Below are 18,522 nucleotides of genomic sequence, written 5' to 3'. Positions count from 1 at the left end.
CCAATCCAATAATAGCAGACTCAGCCTGCATCTCCTTCAATGTAGTTGTAAGTTTAGGCTCCTGTAGCTGCAGGGTCTATGAGAGGATTTGATCCAATTCCATTTGTAGTCTCTGATGTTGCACAGACTGATGATCTCTTCCTTTAGTTCGCTACCATGGTGACATAGACCCTCACCCAACACGCACCTCCTGCAGACACATTCCCTTGCCCCATCAACCACAGTGGCAGGCCCCTGGCCTGCATAACTCCACATACGGAGAACTTCATCCTCCTTCAGGAGCCTGGCCTAAGTGCTCCAGACTGGTGCTCTCAAACAGTGTTTGAGACTTCCTCAAAAATCTCACTGGGAAACAGAAGAGATGCAGTTGAAGAGAGATACGCTACATAACAATGAGGTATGAAACTGCACAGGCTGTAAGCAATACGACCTCACAAAAAAAATAATTAGAATAAGCAATATTATTAGCAAGTGCTATTTGATTCTGAATGCAAAAGTTACACTGAAGAAGAGTAAGCATTAATGGTCACTATTCTTTCCCTACAAACCACTAGCTCTACCCAATTCTCAGTTCTGGTATTTGGGTTTTCCGTGGAACAGGCTCCAGCTATTTTGGGGATTACCATTCTTCTAAAACAATGGTTTGCAAATAGCATTTTCCTTAGAAAAGCAATTCCACTGAAATCAGTGGAGCTATTATTGTTCCTGGCAGAATATGCTTAGATTTTCTGAAAGATCAGAGCCTTAATTAGCATATCAAAATTATACTATTCATTTTCATGTCAATGTTAAACGAGTTTACTAACTCTTCACTTGATTTTACGATTGTAATTTATATTTTCATTCTACACCTATATTCTAGGTTGGTTTTTGTTTGTTTTTTTTTTTTTTTGTTTGGTTTGTTTTTTATTCTAGTTTATACATCATGGTATTTGAAAACTTACAAAAAATACAGATCTATTTTTGGATGAAGTAAAAAGCTTCTCTTTCCTTTCTTGTTACAATTTTAGTGATAATTTATAAAGCTTTCTCCCATTATCTACCAAAGATTACGAACACACTGGAACAAACTTGGTACCTGTATCTGTGACTCAAGGTCGCTATGGCCCACAGACAAACAAATTATTGTTAAATTCCAGATAATTTAAATAGATGTCTAAAGCTGGTTCTGTTAGCGTCGAAAAAGTGAAAACAGTTTTTCTGCTTCTCTGTGTATTTTCCAGGCTTATACTAGGTTGGTCTCAAAGAAATAAGACTAAAAGAGATCTTCTCCATCATCAAGCCTAGAGACTCCATGATATGATGTTTGCTAAGCCCAAGACAATCCAAATTCAAGAAGCTAAAGTAGTCACTGGTAGTTTTCTTTCCTATTATAACAGAAGAAATGAAAAGAGATATAAAAATCTCCTCTTCAGCATTCAAAATACTAAAAAATTTCTGGAGAGCTGATGCTATCTATACAAAGCTAGCAAACACTGCAGCTCTCAAAATGTTTTGTTTAAAACTCTATGGCAGAAATAAAGAAACAAAACTGATGAACAGATTTTATGAAAATTAAGTAAATAAAATAATACCAATCTGATGCCCCAACCTCTCAGAAAAAAAAATGTATACTTCTAATAGACCACGTAAGACAGAACAAAACCAGAATCAATAGCAATTAGTTCAATAAAGTTGAACTAATTGCATTCAAAAAGGACCTGTGCATCAGTATTACATTACCTGTTTTATAGTGCAAGCACATACCACACCCATGAAAAGTGAAGGTTATGCACATCTTTTATTATCTTTTTATATACACTATTTATTTTCACACTCCAGAAATACTTCCTATCTCTGTTACTAGGCACCTTTCAACAAGGTAGAATAAGCTAAACGAAGATTTATTTGGTAATTCTAAGCCAAAACCAGAGACACTTTGTATTACAGTAACCACTAGACTGCCTTATACATACAGTAAGTATAAGCATAATAATCACAAGTATGTTCAATATTAAACCTTATGTTTTTCCAAACAACATGCTTTTCTTACTCTCCTCCTGCCACCTCTAAAACCCAATGGAGTGATTAGTTTAGGAAAAGTACTGACGCTGTGCTGAACATGGGAACCCTTTACATGATAAACTGAGCAAAGGTACAAAGTTAAACAAACTCACCATTTCAGGGGTGTGCCTTCATATTCAAACCAAATTTCATTAACTTCCTCTTGTCTCATAACTTTCTGAAAGTGTTTCTTCACTTTGTCTGTTACCAATGTCAAGTAGCTTATCCTCGGCAAAAGCAACTGAAATAAAAAAAAATATAGAAGCTTTAAGGATAAATACAATTTACTAAATTCATAAAAAATACTATAAAAAGTATGCATATTCATAATAAAATTTCAGCTGAAATTCTCGCCCTAACTTAAAGTAAGACGTCTTTTAGACGGTTTACTTACTAATGGTCAATGAAAGCCTATGAAATTATGTACTCAGAAGATGCAGAATAGCAGCATCCCATGCACTAACACAAAAGACAGAAAAACAAGTTAAGTTCTTTATTCTTTCAGTGTGGTGGGAGAGAGAAGGGTGGAAATTAATTCACACTTCTCTATATTTCAGCAAGCCAAAGAATTAAATTTTTAACTTTTTTCATATAAACAGTTAGGAACATGTTCTAACTTCTTCTATATAACTTGAATATAACAAGCAACTGTGTACCAGCTATTATTTCCAAATGGCAATTCTTGTAAAGGTTGGGTTTGTGAGGTTGTTTTTTTTTTGTGGGGTTTTGTTTATTTTAAGAAAACTAGCTACTTAAGAGTTTGGTTTCCAAGAACATTTTGTATTTCCAACAGCTGGCAATTTCCATCATCTTTGCACTGGGTTTGCCAATTCAACGTGTTAGTCAAGACTACTATGATTCTTCCACTGTTTAACTTCTGTCCAGCTACTGAAATCAGAAATAAAACTATCAATATTTTATCAGTTGAAACAGAAACCTTCTATAGCTTTCCGGCATACATTTTTTTTTTCCTCAAGTGTAATGTTACGCACTATCCCAAACAGAATGCTGTGTTATTTTTATTTGCAAAAACCCTCCACCTTTTCCTTTTTGCTCTTTTTTTTTTTAAAAAAAAAAAGCCTCGTGCCTAGTAAAACTGATTGAGTAGACTGCATCAATCACAATGAGCAAAGACTAACCTCCCTGTAAAATAATATTTAGCTTTGGAATAGTCATTTTAAATTAATGTTATTCACACTGTACACTTATTTTCATTTCCTAATTGTTAATTAAATAGATGGGTCTAAGGAATAAATAGAAATAAATTAGATTTTGCATATTTAAAGAAAGACAAACATTTGTTTTCCACCATTCCTCATAACCAGTACTGTTTCTTAAAATATTTTCTTTAGAGTATTACAGATAATGCTAGGCCTTAGGTGAATGTCATTGTACAGACATTCCAAACTATGTAAAGATATATTCTGCGTAACAGAAAACTTGATCTCTGCTGAAACATTCTTCCAGAATCATTCCAACAATTAGACCACATTTTGATATATAAATTAGATAATATTTTCACCACAACACTAGAATATTTATAAACATCAGAAGAAGTATAGAGAAGAAATCAAGAAGTAAGCTCTTACAAAAGAGAATGGGTTTATCTTTCAGATAATGTTGCGTTAGATTACTAATCTGCATGCATCTGTGAAACAACTAAATTTTAGGATTATATAAAACTACAAAAGATGAAGACTCACCACTATCACAGTCATCAACTCAGTTAACACTTGATAATTTATGTACTATATGGCTTTATTTTTCCACTATCATGTATTTTCTACCCTCTTTGACAGGCTGAGAAAGCTGGGTTTGCTCAGCCTGCAGAAGAAAAGGCTCTGGGGAGACCATATAGAAGCTTCCAGTACCTAAAGGGGGCCTACAAGAAATCTGGAAAGGGACTTTTTACGGGGTGAATGTAGTCATGTAGTAATAGGATGAGGGGTGAATGGCTTTAAGCTGAAAGAGGGGAGAGTTAGGTATTAGGAAAAAAATCTTCATTATGAGGGTGGTGAGACACTGGAACAGGTTGCCCAGAGAAGCTGTAGATGCCCCATCCCTGGCAGCATTCAAGGCCAGGTTGGATGGGGCTTTGAGCAACCTGGTCTAGTGGAAGGTGTCCCTGCCCATGGCAGGGGCGTTGGAACCAGATCATTTTTAAGGTCCATTCAATCCAAACCATTTCAGCAAGGTAATTAAACACAGCCTTCACCGAGTTTGAGATCATTCACTTTTTAAAACAAATCACATACATGCTCCAGTGAGAATTGTTTGGTATCTCAATGACTTGAATGACAATATTATCCTTTATTAACCTAATTCCACGTATCTACACCGAGTGTTCTTGAGACAACATAAACCAGCCTATCCCAATCAAATCCAAATATTTTTTTGTAATAACTTCATATTATTTCTGTCTGATATTTACAGTTAAATTAATTCTGGTATATTCTGATATGAGACCTGTCTGGACTGCCTCAAATGCCGGTTTTTAACATGGGGCACATCCATGCAGGATTTGATAAATGTATTAGAGCATTACTGAGTGCAACAGTGTTTGACATAACCCTTTAAACTGCATAACTTCCTCTGTAAAATACTTCAGTTTGCAGTGTAGAATAACAATGCAGTTTCTATTTTAACACAATTAGCAATCACAGACAATACCAAACAGCACTTAACTGAATTTAACAGAACATGGCCAGCACTCCCAGTGGGAATCCTCGGAGCACAAAACCCAACAGTTAAGCAGGTTAATGCAGACTGCCTATTTTTATGAGATGCTGAGCATTTGCAGCATCTACTGAAATCTTTTCAGTTTTCCCCTTCAATGGAAGACATGAAAGGATCCAATTCTATCACTTTCCTAGCTTTAATTATTCAAGAGATTTACAAATATCCGAAATCTGTTAAGTGAGACCTTTAGAAGCATAGTTCAAATATATTTTCACTTTGTTACCCCTTTTAATTTTTGTTATCCCTTTTAAGACTTCTTCACCAGTTGTCCACACTCAGTGAAACACACCAGTTGACACAAAACATTTTTACCCCCAAAATTCTGTAATTATTAAATGCTATTACTATTTCTAGAGAAAAGTTAACTAAAATATTTAGGGAAAAAAAAAAACAAACCTAACCTTAATGTATTTAACTATATGCTGGACTTTGGTCAGTCTTTCCAACAGCACAGACACATTGTTTTATAGAGGCCTCTATATGAAGACTGTAATTTTACATGGCAGTTTACTTTCTACACTATTAGACACTCACAAGCTTCTCCAACACTTCAGCCATATGGCAAGAAGCCTTCCTTTTAAGTAAAGCTGTGTTCACCAGAATTACACCTCACCCACAAACACTTTCCCTACTAACTCCTAAACCAGTCCATGCAGGCCAACGAGCCTATACCGTTTCAGCCTTTGGCTACCCTACAGCAACAGTTCTTGATGCTGGGAACAGCCATGATTCAGTGGTAATTCCTGGTTTCAGCCTGAAATACCTAATAAAGACAAAACAAAACAAAACACACGATCATATGACAAGATATATTAATCTAAATTAATGTCATTCCACTAGATCAGATTTGCTCAACTGCTTTTTTTTTTTCTTCCCCAGATAACCTTTGATCAGTAGACTTTGTGCTACAGGTTAGAACAATGCCATGAAAATCAAACGCATCCAACAATCCAAGTAATGTACAACTGCAACCTGAATGTAGGACTGATAGATCACTACATTATACTCCAAAATACAGAATGCCCATCATAAATTATACAACCTACAGTACTGCATGGGCAAATATACAGACAAGGTAGCCCAGTAAAGGCTAGTCCCTTGGGCATAGTTCATTCTAAGACCGCCTTCTGCTTTAACTTCATTCTTTACACCTGACAAATCTCAGCCAATGAGTACTCTGCTTCCCGTACATATTTTATTTCTAACTCTTGCTTGCACAAAGAGGCAGAGAGTACACCATTTTAAAATAAAAATCTTAACAATCTTAGAACTAGGGACATATCAGATAGTTCAGCAACAAAGGTAGTTCAACCTAGCTGTTCCTAATTTTGCTTCCACTCCAAACACAAGCATTTATAGGAGAGACTCCACAGAAACTTGACATATGCATTTCCAGTGTTAACTCTGCAGAAACCTACCTGGCTTGACTACAGGAAGAAACAGAACAGTAGTATCTCACCTGAGCTACTTGGTTTCGATGTCACTACTCTTTCCAAAAGATAAACAAGCTCATTTTAAATGAGTTCTGCTACCCCCATAGCAGTAACATGAGTGCCGTAACATGATCACTCCTGTGCTGCGCTAATACACCTAACAGACAAGGATCTCCTGTCCCATCACACACACCAAACCAAAATCTGTCACACAGATTCTGGATTGTTTTCCTAACTCCATAACCCTTCACATTCCAGGTCTACATTTTCCTCCACCTTCATAAAGGGAGTTCCTCATACCAGAGTATGAGTAACTTTTTCGCCTCTTAACCTGACGATGCCAGTATTTCCCTTGCATGCAGCCTTCCCACTTATGGAAGGCAGTCTGGAATACAGAGGTTATATCTACATTAACAAGTACTGAAGTGTGGTAGAGATGACATGAAAAGCTGAGCAGTTGGTGTCAAGGGCTGGGAATGTTCACTACATCTATTTTTTTTACTTCAGTTTTGGGGGGTTTGATGGCTTTTTACTTCAATTTACCTCCAGTTTGATCCCATACACTAAATGTCCATTAGGAGGACTGAAGTACTTCTGCTTCAGCTTCACAGGAAAATGATTCAACCTGTGGGCTATGAGACTGCTGTGTGATGCAAACCTGGGCACAGTAAGTGGAAAGGATGAAGACTTGCATCGAAAAAGCACTCCAGATCCAAACAAAAACATTAATGTAGATGCACTCTGAAACCATAAGAACTAAACCACAATTTAAAACTTAGAATGCTGTTCTACCTATTACTAGTATAAATCCTTGATCCCTTTCAAGAAGCTGTATTATCAGCTCCAACATCACCTGAGAAAGTAAGAAGACAAAATTTTAGAACTGTGATTTGTGAATAAACAGATTTTGCAACAACAGAGAATCATACAGATCAAGACTGCATGTCTCTATACTTAAACACATACTTTTCATGTAGCTCTTATACAATATATGCATATATATTTTAACATATATATATATATTAAAAAAAAAATTGAAGACTTCTGCAATAGGTCAACCAAATGAAATAAAAGTGCTTCTGTTTTTACCAGTGGGGAAACTGAAACACAATGATGAGCTCTATTATCACTGAATGAAAATCATTAATGGTTTATTATGTTTAAAAAAATCCACTGAGTGCACGTAAATCAGAAACTGGTGACATAAAGATGCTATCAAACACAGAAAAAAAGTATTTCTACCCAGCAATATTTTCAAAAGGAGTAGAATAGGCTATGACAAGACTTAAGGACTTCAGGATCACATAAAAAAATCATAGTACAAGATTTTCCTCCCACATCCTTGTTACATTTCAAATTCAAGTTTCATGGAATTAGCTAACATTCTCTATCAATCAAATATCTGTTAGCTGCTGAAAATGAAAACTGCTGAGTACACTCAGCATAGTGTAAATACTATGTGATTACAGAAGGCACTTCTAGTTTACAACTCACATACATCATGGACAGCTAGCAATCCAGTTCAGGCACTGTACTGTTAAGATATTATAGCTACTTTTCCTGCTTCTGAGCTAGGTCTCACATGGCTGTTAGCATTTAAAGAAAACAAGCAGAAGTCATCCATGAGCAGAGATAGTGGAGCAAGTGTTCATAATAAATTCGTGTTACACAAGTGACAGACCTAAGTTTTTAAGACTGCACAAAGCTCTGATTGAAGTTATTTCTGCAGTACAGTAACAGAAACCAAAAACATAACCCTTTTTCTGACCATAATCCAAGAACATACAAACTCAGGTAGAACCTCCTCCTTTTACCTAATTACTTGCTCACTTGATTTTCACATTTAAGATTGTAATTATCTGTGATAAGTTTCTCTCACTAGTGAAAGAAACTTAAAAGTCTTGAACCTGTTGTGAAGACAAATGAATCAGGCAGCATGTCCACTCAGTTTACTTTCAGGAGACACCTGGAATAAGAATAAAAAAGCTGTGGGGTTTGTTGGTTTGTTTTTGGCTTTTTTTTTTTTTTTTTTGGCAGGGGGGCCTGGCTCACAACATATAGTAGCACACATGATGAGAATGAAAGGAACAAACATAGCTATGGCACTGGATTTTTTGCGACTATCTTCATTATACTCACATAGTAAGGTTCAGCTTCCCTTTCAGTTATCTCATCCTGATACAGAGTGAAACAGGTTGGTATTCGTCCAAACCACACATCTCGAAGCACATCTTTGTCATCTGTCATTCTTCCAATGAATAGCGAAGCACATGTAGGTCAGTTTGTTTCTTCAGTTAGAACTGTCACCCCATTCCCCCCCCCCCCCCCAAAGAAACAAGTCAGCACAGCTGCAAATGAAATACAGCTTGTTAAAGGTTCTCCCATAAATGCACTCCTGCAAGCATGATCGAGGCTGTCACTCAACCCTTAAATGCAGTTTTCTACAGAGGATGGGATGAGCTGGGGCCTCTGAGTTAACACTTTCCTAACTAGGAACACACGGTGGATGACAAGTAAATGTGCATTTTGTAAGCGTGCATCACTCCCCAAACGAGGGGGGAAAGGGAGTGCCCACGTCACCACCCTGCAGTAATCCCATAGCTCCCGCACCCCGGGGAGGCCCCGGCCCGCGGGCACCCAGCAGAGCCGGTGCCCGCACAGAAACAGGAGGTCGGGCAGTGGAGGAAATAAGCAGGTCTGTCGCCTGCGGGGCGGCAGGCCAGCCCCGTGGGTAGGTGTCACGGAGGCCCCAGAATCGCCACGGCTGCGCTGAGCCCGGTGGGGTGCTCCGCCAGCAGGCTGGGGACGAGGGCCGCCCTCCGGAGCGGCCCGGCCCGGCTCTGCGGGGTCGGTCTGTCAGTCGGTCTCCCTCTCCCCTCGGTAGCCACCCGACGTGAATCAGCAGCGCACGGCACGGCGGGACTCCCGCCTCCCGGTGCCGGACGGCAGACAGCTACGACAGCAGCCCCCGGCGTGTTTCCCCCGGGCAACGGCAAGGCCGGGGGGCGGGCCGCAGCGGCCCCGCCCCAGCGCGCCAGGGGCAAGCAGAGTCCCGGGTGGGGTGGGCTGGCCCAGGACAGCCCCGCGGAGGGGCACCGGGGGCGGAGGGGAAAGGGAGCAGCCGTTACCTCAGCCGTGCCCCTCGCGGGCTGCGCGCCGGGCCAGGCACGAACTGATCGGCGGCCCCGGCCCCGCCGTGGCCCCGCCTGGCCCCGCCCCCACGCGCACGCGCTGTCCGCCGCGCCGCTTCCGCCCGGCTCCCCGTTGGGCGGTGGCCGGCGACGGAAGGCGGAAGCGGGGCGGACGGTGGTGGCCGAGAGGGGTGAGCGGCGGGGATGCGCCTGCAGGCGGCGTGCTCGCTCTCGGCTTCCCGTGCTCCTCCGCACTGTCATAGCGTGAGACTGGGAAGTCCTTGATCGGGGTAAACGCTGAACAAAAGAACTAAAACATCGGTGTGTTATCAGCATCGTTCTCAGCCTAAATCCAAAGCACAGCACTGCAGCAACTACTAGGGAGAAAATTAACTCTATACCAGCCGAAAACAGGGCAATGCCATGACCTCAAGAGGGTGAGGAGTACCTGCTGCCACCGGGGATGTCTTTTCCGTATGAGAGCATCGTTCCGGGTCAGATTTATCGGTCCAGTGGGTGCAAGTTCACAATGAATTCCACCTCTGTATTTTAAAGAACATCTCCTGCAATTCTGTCACTCTGCAGAGCCCCGTCTCGATGTCCTACAACTGCAGGAGTGAACAGGGAGGACAGCGCTTTTCAGGTGGAAGGGAACATCATAATTCCGGGGAACGTCTGTATCATAGCTTCCTTGCTACATGTGTCACACGCTACCAGTTGTCAAAGCCAGGTTGTTCTGTGCCAAGACGTACAACTGTAGTAAATGCATTACAACTGTTATATTGGCAGTCAACGTTTGAAAATAACCTAACGAAATGTGTATTTTCCCTGACGTGCATGGCACGCTGCAATTTCAGTGGTGCGATGTTCTTGCTATGCTGGCTTGTGTCCACCAGATGTCACGCAGCGGCCACTGCTGCTGCAGGTGTCCTAAGGAATTCAAGAACTAACTGCAGTTACTACTGACTTTTTGTGACTAGCATTTCACTGAATTTATATATTGCTGATTCAACCGTCTGATCTGGGAAATTCTAGTACTTTTTCAGTCGTCTGAAATATTAGTCTGAAGTGTTTGTTGATTTGTTTTGTTTTGGTTTTCCAGTTAAATAAACTTGTCACGATCACCTCTTTTTGATAAAACATAATATTCTGAACACACGCCCTATTATACATTATTAAAAAAAAAACTTGTTGCTGGCGTTGATAATGCTCTATAAGCAAAAAGTTTAGCTGTCATACTTACGTGATTTGGGACGTAATCAGTAAAACTTTATCTTCTCTCTAAGGGGTTTTCTGACACATTAATTAAAAAAAAAAAGTATATAAAAAACCTCACCCACACAAAAACATACAAAAAAAATCCACAAAAAAAGCCCCAAACAAAACAAAAAAAAAACCAACCTCAAACCCAAACAACAGGTAAACTGGTGTAAATCTGGATTAAAGTTGATATTTGGTATGGCCTACCCCAAAACATAGGGAAAGATGGCACATAGCACATGCTATACTGCAAGTGCTTTAGGCTTTCAAGTGACCAGTTCCCTTCTGCTTCTAAATATAGGCAAGTTACACTTTCCTTGGGTGCAGGTATTGGGCAGCACCTCCAAACAGCATATTAACATTGAGATGATGGAATGGGAGAGGTTTCTCCGGAAGTGTTCCCTGTGCACTCACAACAATTTAACTAGGTGAATGATGTGGAAATGACTGTCTTGCAGACCTGGAATGGCAGAAACTTCTGGATGAAAAAGGATGCTTCCACTGAGACCTGCATAGGACCAATCCCACAATTACAAAGGCATCCAAACCACAAGCACTGGTCATGGCTACAGGCTTTTCTATGGATTTCTGCAAGGAACCCCCTTAATGCTGTTACAGGTCCATTGGAACTGGTCTGATGAGGAGATATGTGGAGATACTGTGAGGTGCCAGCACCTCTGCAAACAAACAAACAAACAAACAAAAGTAGCTTGCCTTGGTTACAAGATTCCCAGACTTTTAGAAAGCTTTGCACAAGCAGATATCCCTACAGGAAATCAAGGAAAACCATGTTTCTTATTTGTGCTTTCTTCTTATGAGTTCCTCAGAGTTCTTTTATAGGAAAGGGTTATTTCAGTAGTGCTGAAGGGTTTGATTGATCATTGCAGCAGCATCACTAAAGATAATGACCACTTGTATTGAAAACAAAATGGCCCAAAAGCATCCACTGGCACAACTGGTCCCACTCATTTTTATTTTTTTTTTTCTCATGAGCAGGAAGAAGCCTGCCAGCACTGCTATTAACAATAATACTGAGATTGTTATACTGATAGTGTATATACTGAGGATGTGACCCATTCTTGATGCTGCCTGTGCTTACCTCAAGAGGTTTTATTTAACCTCTACTGCTACAGCTCTTGAAGCACACCATTGGCCAGCTAGGCTGTGTAATCAGCATTCTGTTGATTGCTAATGACAAGTACAAACCAGATTAAACATTTATTTTTGCATTATTCTGTCATAAGGTACATAGGAACCTGACTCCCCTGACACCCTGGCATATGGATTCCACTCTATAGGCTTAAAATTGAACACAATTGAGTGCCCAAGTCTTTTTCTGGATCTACATAGAAGATGCTAAGTAGAGAATAACGCACAGTAAGTTATAAAGCAAGATTAACTTGCTGTTTAGAGTATCTTCCTATTCAAACATCCTAGCAAACTGCTGATGTACTTACCAGACCTGAAGTGAATGCCAACTTTGCTATTAATATGGCTATAAATAATGATCTGAATTTGAATGAACATTAAAAATAATTGCTAGGATGGAATGTCAAAACGATGCAATAAAAAAGTAATTACCTCCCTTGGCATATTGTTTTCCACATTGTTATCTAATGCTTCAAGTGGCACTGTCACACAATAAAATGGACCAGTTTAAACTGGAGGGTAAAGAGCTCAGCAAACATATTTCCAATTCCAAAAATTCTCCAGAGAATTCCCCCATTTTAAACATCATCATCATGCAACACTCAGTGTGTCATTGCCTAATGGCAAGTGAATAAAAACATCTGTTAGTGAGTACAAATGGAATGTGAAGATGCTTGTAAAGAACAAGACTATAATTAAAGATGCATTAATTCTAACAGAAATAAGAGAAATGGAACAGATTTTTTACATATTTGTGGGCAGTATGTTTTTGTGTAATGGTAGTGGAGATGAAGATTTGTAATCACAATCACTGTATAATTTAGGTTGGAAGGCACCATCGGAGTTCTTTCCTGACCTTTAGGCCAACACCCCTTCTCAAAGCAGGAGTAGTTACAAAGTTGGATCATGTTGGTGAAGGCAAATAATGCTGAAAAGTTACTGAAATAATACGTGAAATAGTATTTCTATGTATATTTTACTATAACTGGGATAACTGGTATTGCTTTGATCACATGGAATGAACTTACTGCTGCTTTCACAGGACTGGTGTCTTATGGGCACCTACATATACAGAAAGTAAGGATCATTCATATATACAACAAAGAACCCTGGCAGGTGGACAGAAAAATTCCTTTTACTCAGACCTGGCTCCTCTTCATGTAAAACCCTGAGCCCATTAAATCAATGGCAAAACACACAAAGGTATGTGAATCTTAACTTTTTCCAGTGTTGCTTTATTAGGAATTGATCTTCAATCATTATTGATGTTTTCCCTTCATTTCCCTAACAGCTTTCAATAGAAAACAAAACATATTTTGTTTTAATTTCTTAGCTATTGTCTTTTGAGTATGTAAACAAAACCAGATTGTTGGAATCATTAATATGCACCTTGTAACATGCAACAGTGAGTAAGAGTCAAATGAAACTCATAATGCTGCTATTTATATCTAGCTAAATAGTTCGTTGTTGCCTACTCCCAGTGAAGAATTAATTTTATTAATTACATGAAAATCTGATTCATTCATCTGAGGCCTTTCTGGAAATATTACAAGATATAAGTACCACATCCGATGGCACTTAATATTTTCCAGATACAATTTTAATTTATGTCTTTGTGGAAGCAAAAGATCCCCTCTTATCTGGATATACTTTTTCTTTTGTGCCCTCTTCATCTACTAATATGTGCCTCCTATAACAGGTGAAATCATTCGGAAATGTTCTAAGCTGTTTTTAAACTTTCTTGTCTAAATAACTGAAGTGTGCCAACAGCTGTCCTAGTTTTCCCTTACAGTAGTTAACTCTGGTTTACTTTGCTGATTTCCAATTTTAGCTCTATTTTGAACTTCCAGAGTCACATTTCAGACTATCAAAATTATCTCTTGTTGCTAAAACAAGTGACTGGACATTAGGAACTCCTAGTTCTAAGTTTGCTGCTTGTCATTTACCTCAAAATAAATTTCTTTGGGGCTACCTTATTGTAGCCCCATTAAGACATCTTGATCTTAGCAAGGAGAGAGGGAAATACCTTTTTTCACTTAGCTATGTTTTCATCCCTCTGCATTCTAGCTAAGTAATACTTATTCTGTCAAGTACTGTCACTTACCAAACAGGAGTGTCTGGTACTCAAAAAGCAATAATCCCCATGATTCCTATTTTTTCCTGTTGGGAATACTGAAAGAAAGATTAATGGCTTTGTCAGTACTACCTCTTTATGTGACAGGATTGACTCTGTCTATGACATAAATTTAGCCATTTATGACTGAGAATCATCACTAACTTAAGTGTTGAATCATAGCATAGCCAGGAAGTGAAACAAAACTATAAGGAGGATAGTATAATAATCCTGTGCTGTTTGGCTATTGGAACAGCCTTGAGGCTGTTTATTTCTAGGCAAGAAGACATTTCACCCTTAATCTGAATGGAAACTCCTGTTAATGCTGTTGGCATGTCAGCTTCTGAGGCAAGGGTTAGTCCAGCCCTCAGTACTAGAAGACACTAAGCACCCATGTGTCACCTGGCACTCAGGAACAACCAGAACCGAAACTAGCATTAACTGCTATTTATCAACAAGTAATCTTTTATACCTTAGTAAGAAGAATTCATGCTGTACAGCTTTATATTAAAATCCTTTCAGTAAGGATTTAATTAATTTACAAAAACATATTGCATACTTTTAAGCATCTGAGTTAAACACAGTCATCCACAGATTCTCATTACAACCTAATCTAATGGCTGTCTTATGAAGCCTGTCATGCTATTGCAGTGAAGTATCAAATATCATAGGGGTTTATGGATAACACAATGCTAGGTGCAGCATAGGAACAGCAGACCAGATTCCCTGCCCATACAAATCACCATGGCTTCAGAAAAGTAGTTCTCTATTCTCAGTAAACCTGTGTGTATATTACCTGTCACCTAGACCATGGTTTCTTTCTTAGCTTTCAGAAAGGAAATACTTTAGATTTGTAATAAAATACAGTATTTCTCTATTCCATACAAAAATAAACCCTGGTTTTGTGGTATGACTGGATGATCTTCAGGAATTTTATGCAAGGAAAGAATTTTTCTCAGTGATTACAAATTCAATTTGGTCACTTTGTAGCAACAAAGTCTTGATAACCCCAGTTCTGAAGCTGTGATATATCTTTGTTTCTCCATTAATGAAATGTGTTAAGGAGGTTTAAATTTACAAAGACTTTTTAGTGAATTTAAAATCGCTATTGGATGTAAGTTCTTCTGTTTTTTCTCTTTGTAGTATTTGTACAACATTTGTTATATGAGCTAGTTGTTAAATCACTGATTTCTCAGGGAAAGCAGTAAATATACAATACATATAAGATAGGAGGATGGATGTTAGCATTGGAGGGGAAAAATGTAAAAATCCTAAACTCTATCTGATTCCGTAAGAAGTATAATTACCAATGGCCCCACCAGTGCTAAGTGGAGGGGGAACCATCTATTCCCCTAACTTACTAGCCACACTGTGTCTATCATAGCCCAGTATATGTTTGGCCTTCACTGCTGCGCTGAAGGTTGCATTTTCCTCGTTGAACTCAATGATTTTTCCACTGGCTCATTCCTCTCGTTTGCTGGGATCCCTGTGAATAGCAGCTCAGCCCTCCAACATATCAACCAGTCCACACCTCAGTTTGTATCATGCAAAAACCTGATAAGTGTGTGTGCCAGCTCATTGTGCATGTCCGTGATAAAAAATGTTAAATGGCACTGGCCCTCATATTGGTGCTGGAGGAGTGCCACTAGCAACCAGCTTCCAGTGAGACCTCTGTAGTGAGGGGTTGATTGTGGCTGGATGCCAGGTACCCACCAAAGCTGCTCAGTAACTCCCCTCCTCAACCGGACAGGGGAAGAAAAGTACAGTGAAAGGCTTGTGGGTCAAGGTAAGGACAGGGAGAGATCGCTGTTCCCCTGCTCCACTGTGGGGGACCTCCCATGAGAGAGTTATCTGCGAACTCCTCCAACACTAGTCCTTCCCACAGGCTGCAGTTCTTTACAAACTGCTCCAGCGTGGGTCCCTTCCGTGGGGTGCAGCCCTTCAGGAACAGGCTGCTCCAGTGTGGGTCCCCCCAGGGTTCATAAGTCCTGCAACAAGCTTGCTCTGGCATGGGCTCCTTTCTCCACCAGGCCACAGGTCCTTCTAGGAGGTACACCAGTGCAGGATTCCCATGGGGTCACAGCCTCCTTCAGGCATCCCCCTGCTCTGGTGTGGTGTCCTCCATGGGCTGCAGGTGGATATCTGCTCCACTGTGGACCTCCATGAACTGCAGGTGAAGATTTGCTCCACCATGGACTTCCATGTGCTGCAGGGACACAGCCTGCCTCACCATGGGCTACACCATGGGCTGCAGGAGAATCTCTGCTCCAGTGCCTGGAGCAACTTCTCCCTCCTTTGTTGACCTTGGTGTCCTTAGGGCTGTTTCTCTCACATATTCTTTCTCCAGCTACAATTGCTGTTGCACAGCAACTTTTTTCCCCTTCTTAAATACATTATCCCAGAGGTACTACCACCACCAATGGGCTCAGCCTTGGCCAGTGGTGGGTCCATCTTGGAGCCAGCTGGCACTGGCTCTATTGGACATGGGGGAAACTTCTAGAAGCTTCCTACAGAAGCTACCCCTGTAGCCCTCCCGCACTACCAAAAACTTGTCATGCAAACCCAATACAAACTTGAACCCTTAACCACTACTGTCTGAGCCCATCAGTCCAGCCAGTTTTTCATCCACCTTACAGACTACTCAACCAGTCTACATCTCCCCACTTCAGCTACCACTGTACTAAGAAAGACTGTGGAAAGTCTTGCTTCGGATAAGCTACATCTGTTACTCTCATCCACAGAGCCAGCCATTTCATCATAGAAGGCAATCAGGTTGGTCAAGCATGACTGAACCTTGATAAATCTCTGTTGGCTGGTTCCAGTCATCTTTCCATCCTTCATGTACTTGAAATGAGGAGGACTTGTTCCTTAACTTTCCCAGGAGCTGACCAGGTTGCAGGTCTTCCTTCTTGGCTTTTTAAAATACTGAAGTAACATTTGCCTTTTACCAGCAACTGGGGAGCTCCCCCAGTTGCCACAGCCTTTTAAGGATGATAAAGAGGAGCCTCACATAAGACATCAGCCATCTCAACTTCCGTGGGTGCATCTGATATGGTACCACGTCCAGAATTATTTAAATTCTCTCCAACCCGATCCTCCTGTATGGTGGGTAGTACCTCACTCCTTCCAGTTTGCTACTAAGCACAAAGACTCGGCCTTGCCAGTAAAAAGTGGGGCAAAGAAAGCATTAAGTACTTCAGCCTTTTCCACATAGTTTGTTGCTAGGTCCTTTCTAGTTTACTTGCAATATTTAGCAGCAAGCTTACATTTTCCTTCACCTTTCTTTCAAGACTGCTTACCTGTAGAAGCCCCTTCTTGTTGCCCTCTACATTCCTTGGTGGTTTCAACCCCAGCTGTGTGTGGCTTTCCTAATTTGACTCTTGCATACCTGGGTGATGCTGCTAGATTTCCTGGTCCCTGATTCCACTTTCTCCATACCTCCTTTTTGTGTCCGAGCTCAGCCACAGATTCCCTCTTTGGCCAACCTGGCCTCCTGCCATATCTGTCCAACTTCTTGTGCAATCACAATGTGCCATTCTTGTGCTTCAAGCAGATTTTAGTTGAAGATCAGCTCTAATGGGATCTTCTCCTTTCTTGGCTTCACAGAGATTCTTGTCTACCCCTTCCCTGACCAAGCTGAAGTCCACTCTCCTGAAATCAAGGTCTTTGCTATGTACCTTCCTCACTTCCCTTAGCGTCTTAAATTCAGCCTGGTTTTACACTTCTTTTTAGACTCTGATCTCCATACTCTGATGAACCTGCTTAAAAGCCTTTCTCAATAGATGAGTAAGACTGTTGGTAAAGATACTCTTGCCTCTCTTTCTTACAATGGTGCTGTCACTCCCCACCAGTCCTTGCTCCCAGAAGATGATCCATGGGCATAGAAGCCCTGCCTGTGACACCAGCCGTATTGGCTTTGATATGCAAGATACATCCTCTCCTACTGAGTCCATTTCCTTGGCTGGTAGGATCAAAAAGAAACACCACCTTGTCACCTTTACCACAGCTTAGAGCACAGCAGTCATCCTTGATTTGCTCAAGGTCTCTTTTGGCAGCAACAGTTTGTGGCCAGATGGGTAAGCAGAAATAGATAGTGCAAAGACAGTAATATGTAGTAATAGCCCAAAGACCCCATCTATACTTCTGTGGTGTCCCACATCTGGAGTCAGGACCAGCAATCAGCCTCCTGACAGCAAGTCTGACATGCAGATGTGTGCTGTAGACCCTAGAGAAGGGAGTCTTAGCCACTGTTACCGATTATTTCATCCTTATGGCAGTGGTTCCAACCAGCTTGCAATTTTTGTTGGATACCCTTGAAATTCCCCATGACCCTTGACGATTTTAGCTATGCCCCAAAACTTTCAATCCCACATAAATTTTACTGTCTTGCTACATATCTTAGCTCATAAATAAATATTTTAAATAGGAACAATCTCATTAGAGATACTTAAGGAAGTCCATTGCTTGTTTTATCTTATATCGATTATTCTTACTCTTTCTGTGGTCTATGACAGCTCTTTTTTCTCTCAACCCATAAGTATATAGTTTCCTTTATAACCTATTGGGAAGGGCACGGTTTTAAAGACTGGATAAATTTCAGCTTATTCATTCTCCTTAATCTACTTTTTTGTAGACCAGCTAGTAGATAACTCCT

The 18,522-nt window shown here is 40.5% G+C and overlaps 1 protein-coding gene across 3 annotated transcripts in view; it reads right to left on the bottom strand.

The window, feature by feature from the left end:
* Positions 1-8,823, bottom strand: part of ATG5 (autophagy related 5) — a 79,054-nt gene extending 70,231 nt beyond the window's left edge. Inside the window, exons 1-2 of one of the 3 annotated variants that reach the window (XR_009744544.1) lie at positions 8,355-8,818; positions 2,157-2,284 (exon numbers count right to left, since the gene is read on the bottom strand). Coding sequence is in view for 2 of the 3 variants with exons in the window: in XM_061460206.1 (XP_061316190.1) it covers positions 2,157-2,284; positions 8,355-8,462 (236 nt within the window). In the remaining variant the exon portion in view is untranslated. Of the gene's footprint in view, positions 1-2,156; positions 2,285-8,354 lie in introns of all 3 variants that reach the window. The other 2 variants (XM_061460206.1, XM_061460205.1) reach the window with 2 other exon arrangements.
* Positions 8,824-18,522: the final 9,699 nt, after the last annotated feature.

The sequence above is a fragment of the Pezoporus flaviventris genome, unplaced genomic scaffold (assembly GCF_033815535.1).
Source record: "Pezoporus flaviventris isolate CSIRO_AGI_PZ_B2104156 unplaced genomic scaffold, CSIRO_AGI_Pfla_v1 ptg000031l, whole genome shotgun sequence".
Taxonomy (NCBI): Eukaryota; Metazoa; Chordata; class Aves; order Psittaciformes; family Psittacidae; genus Pezoporus; species Pezoporus flaviventris.
This window is presented reverse-complemented; position numbering and strand designations above follow the sequence as displayed.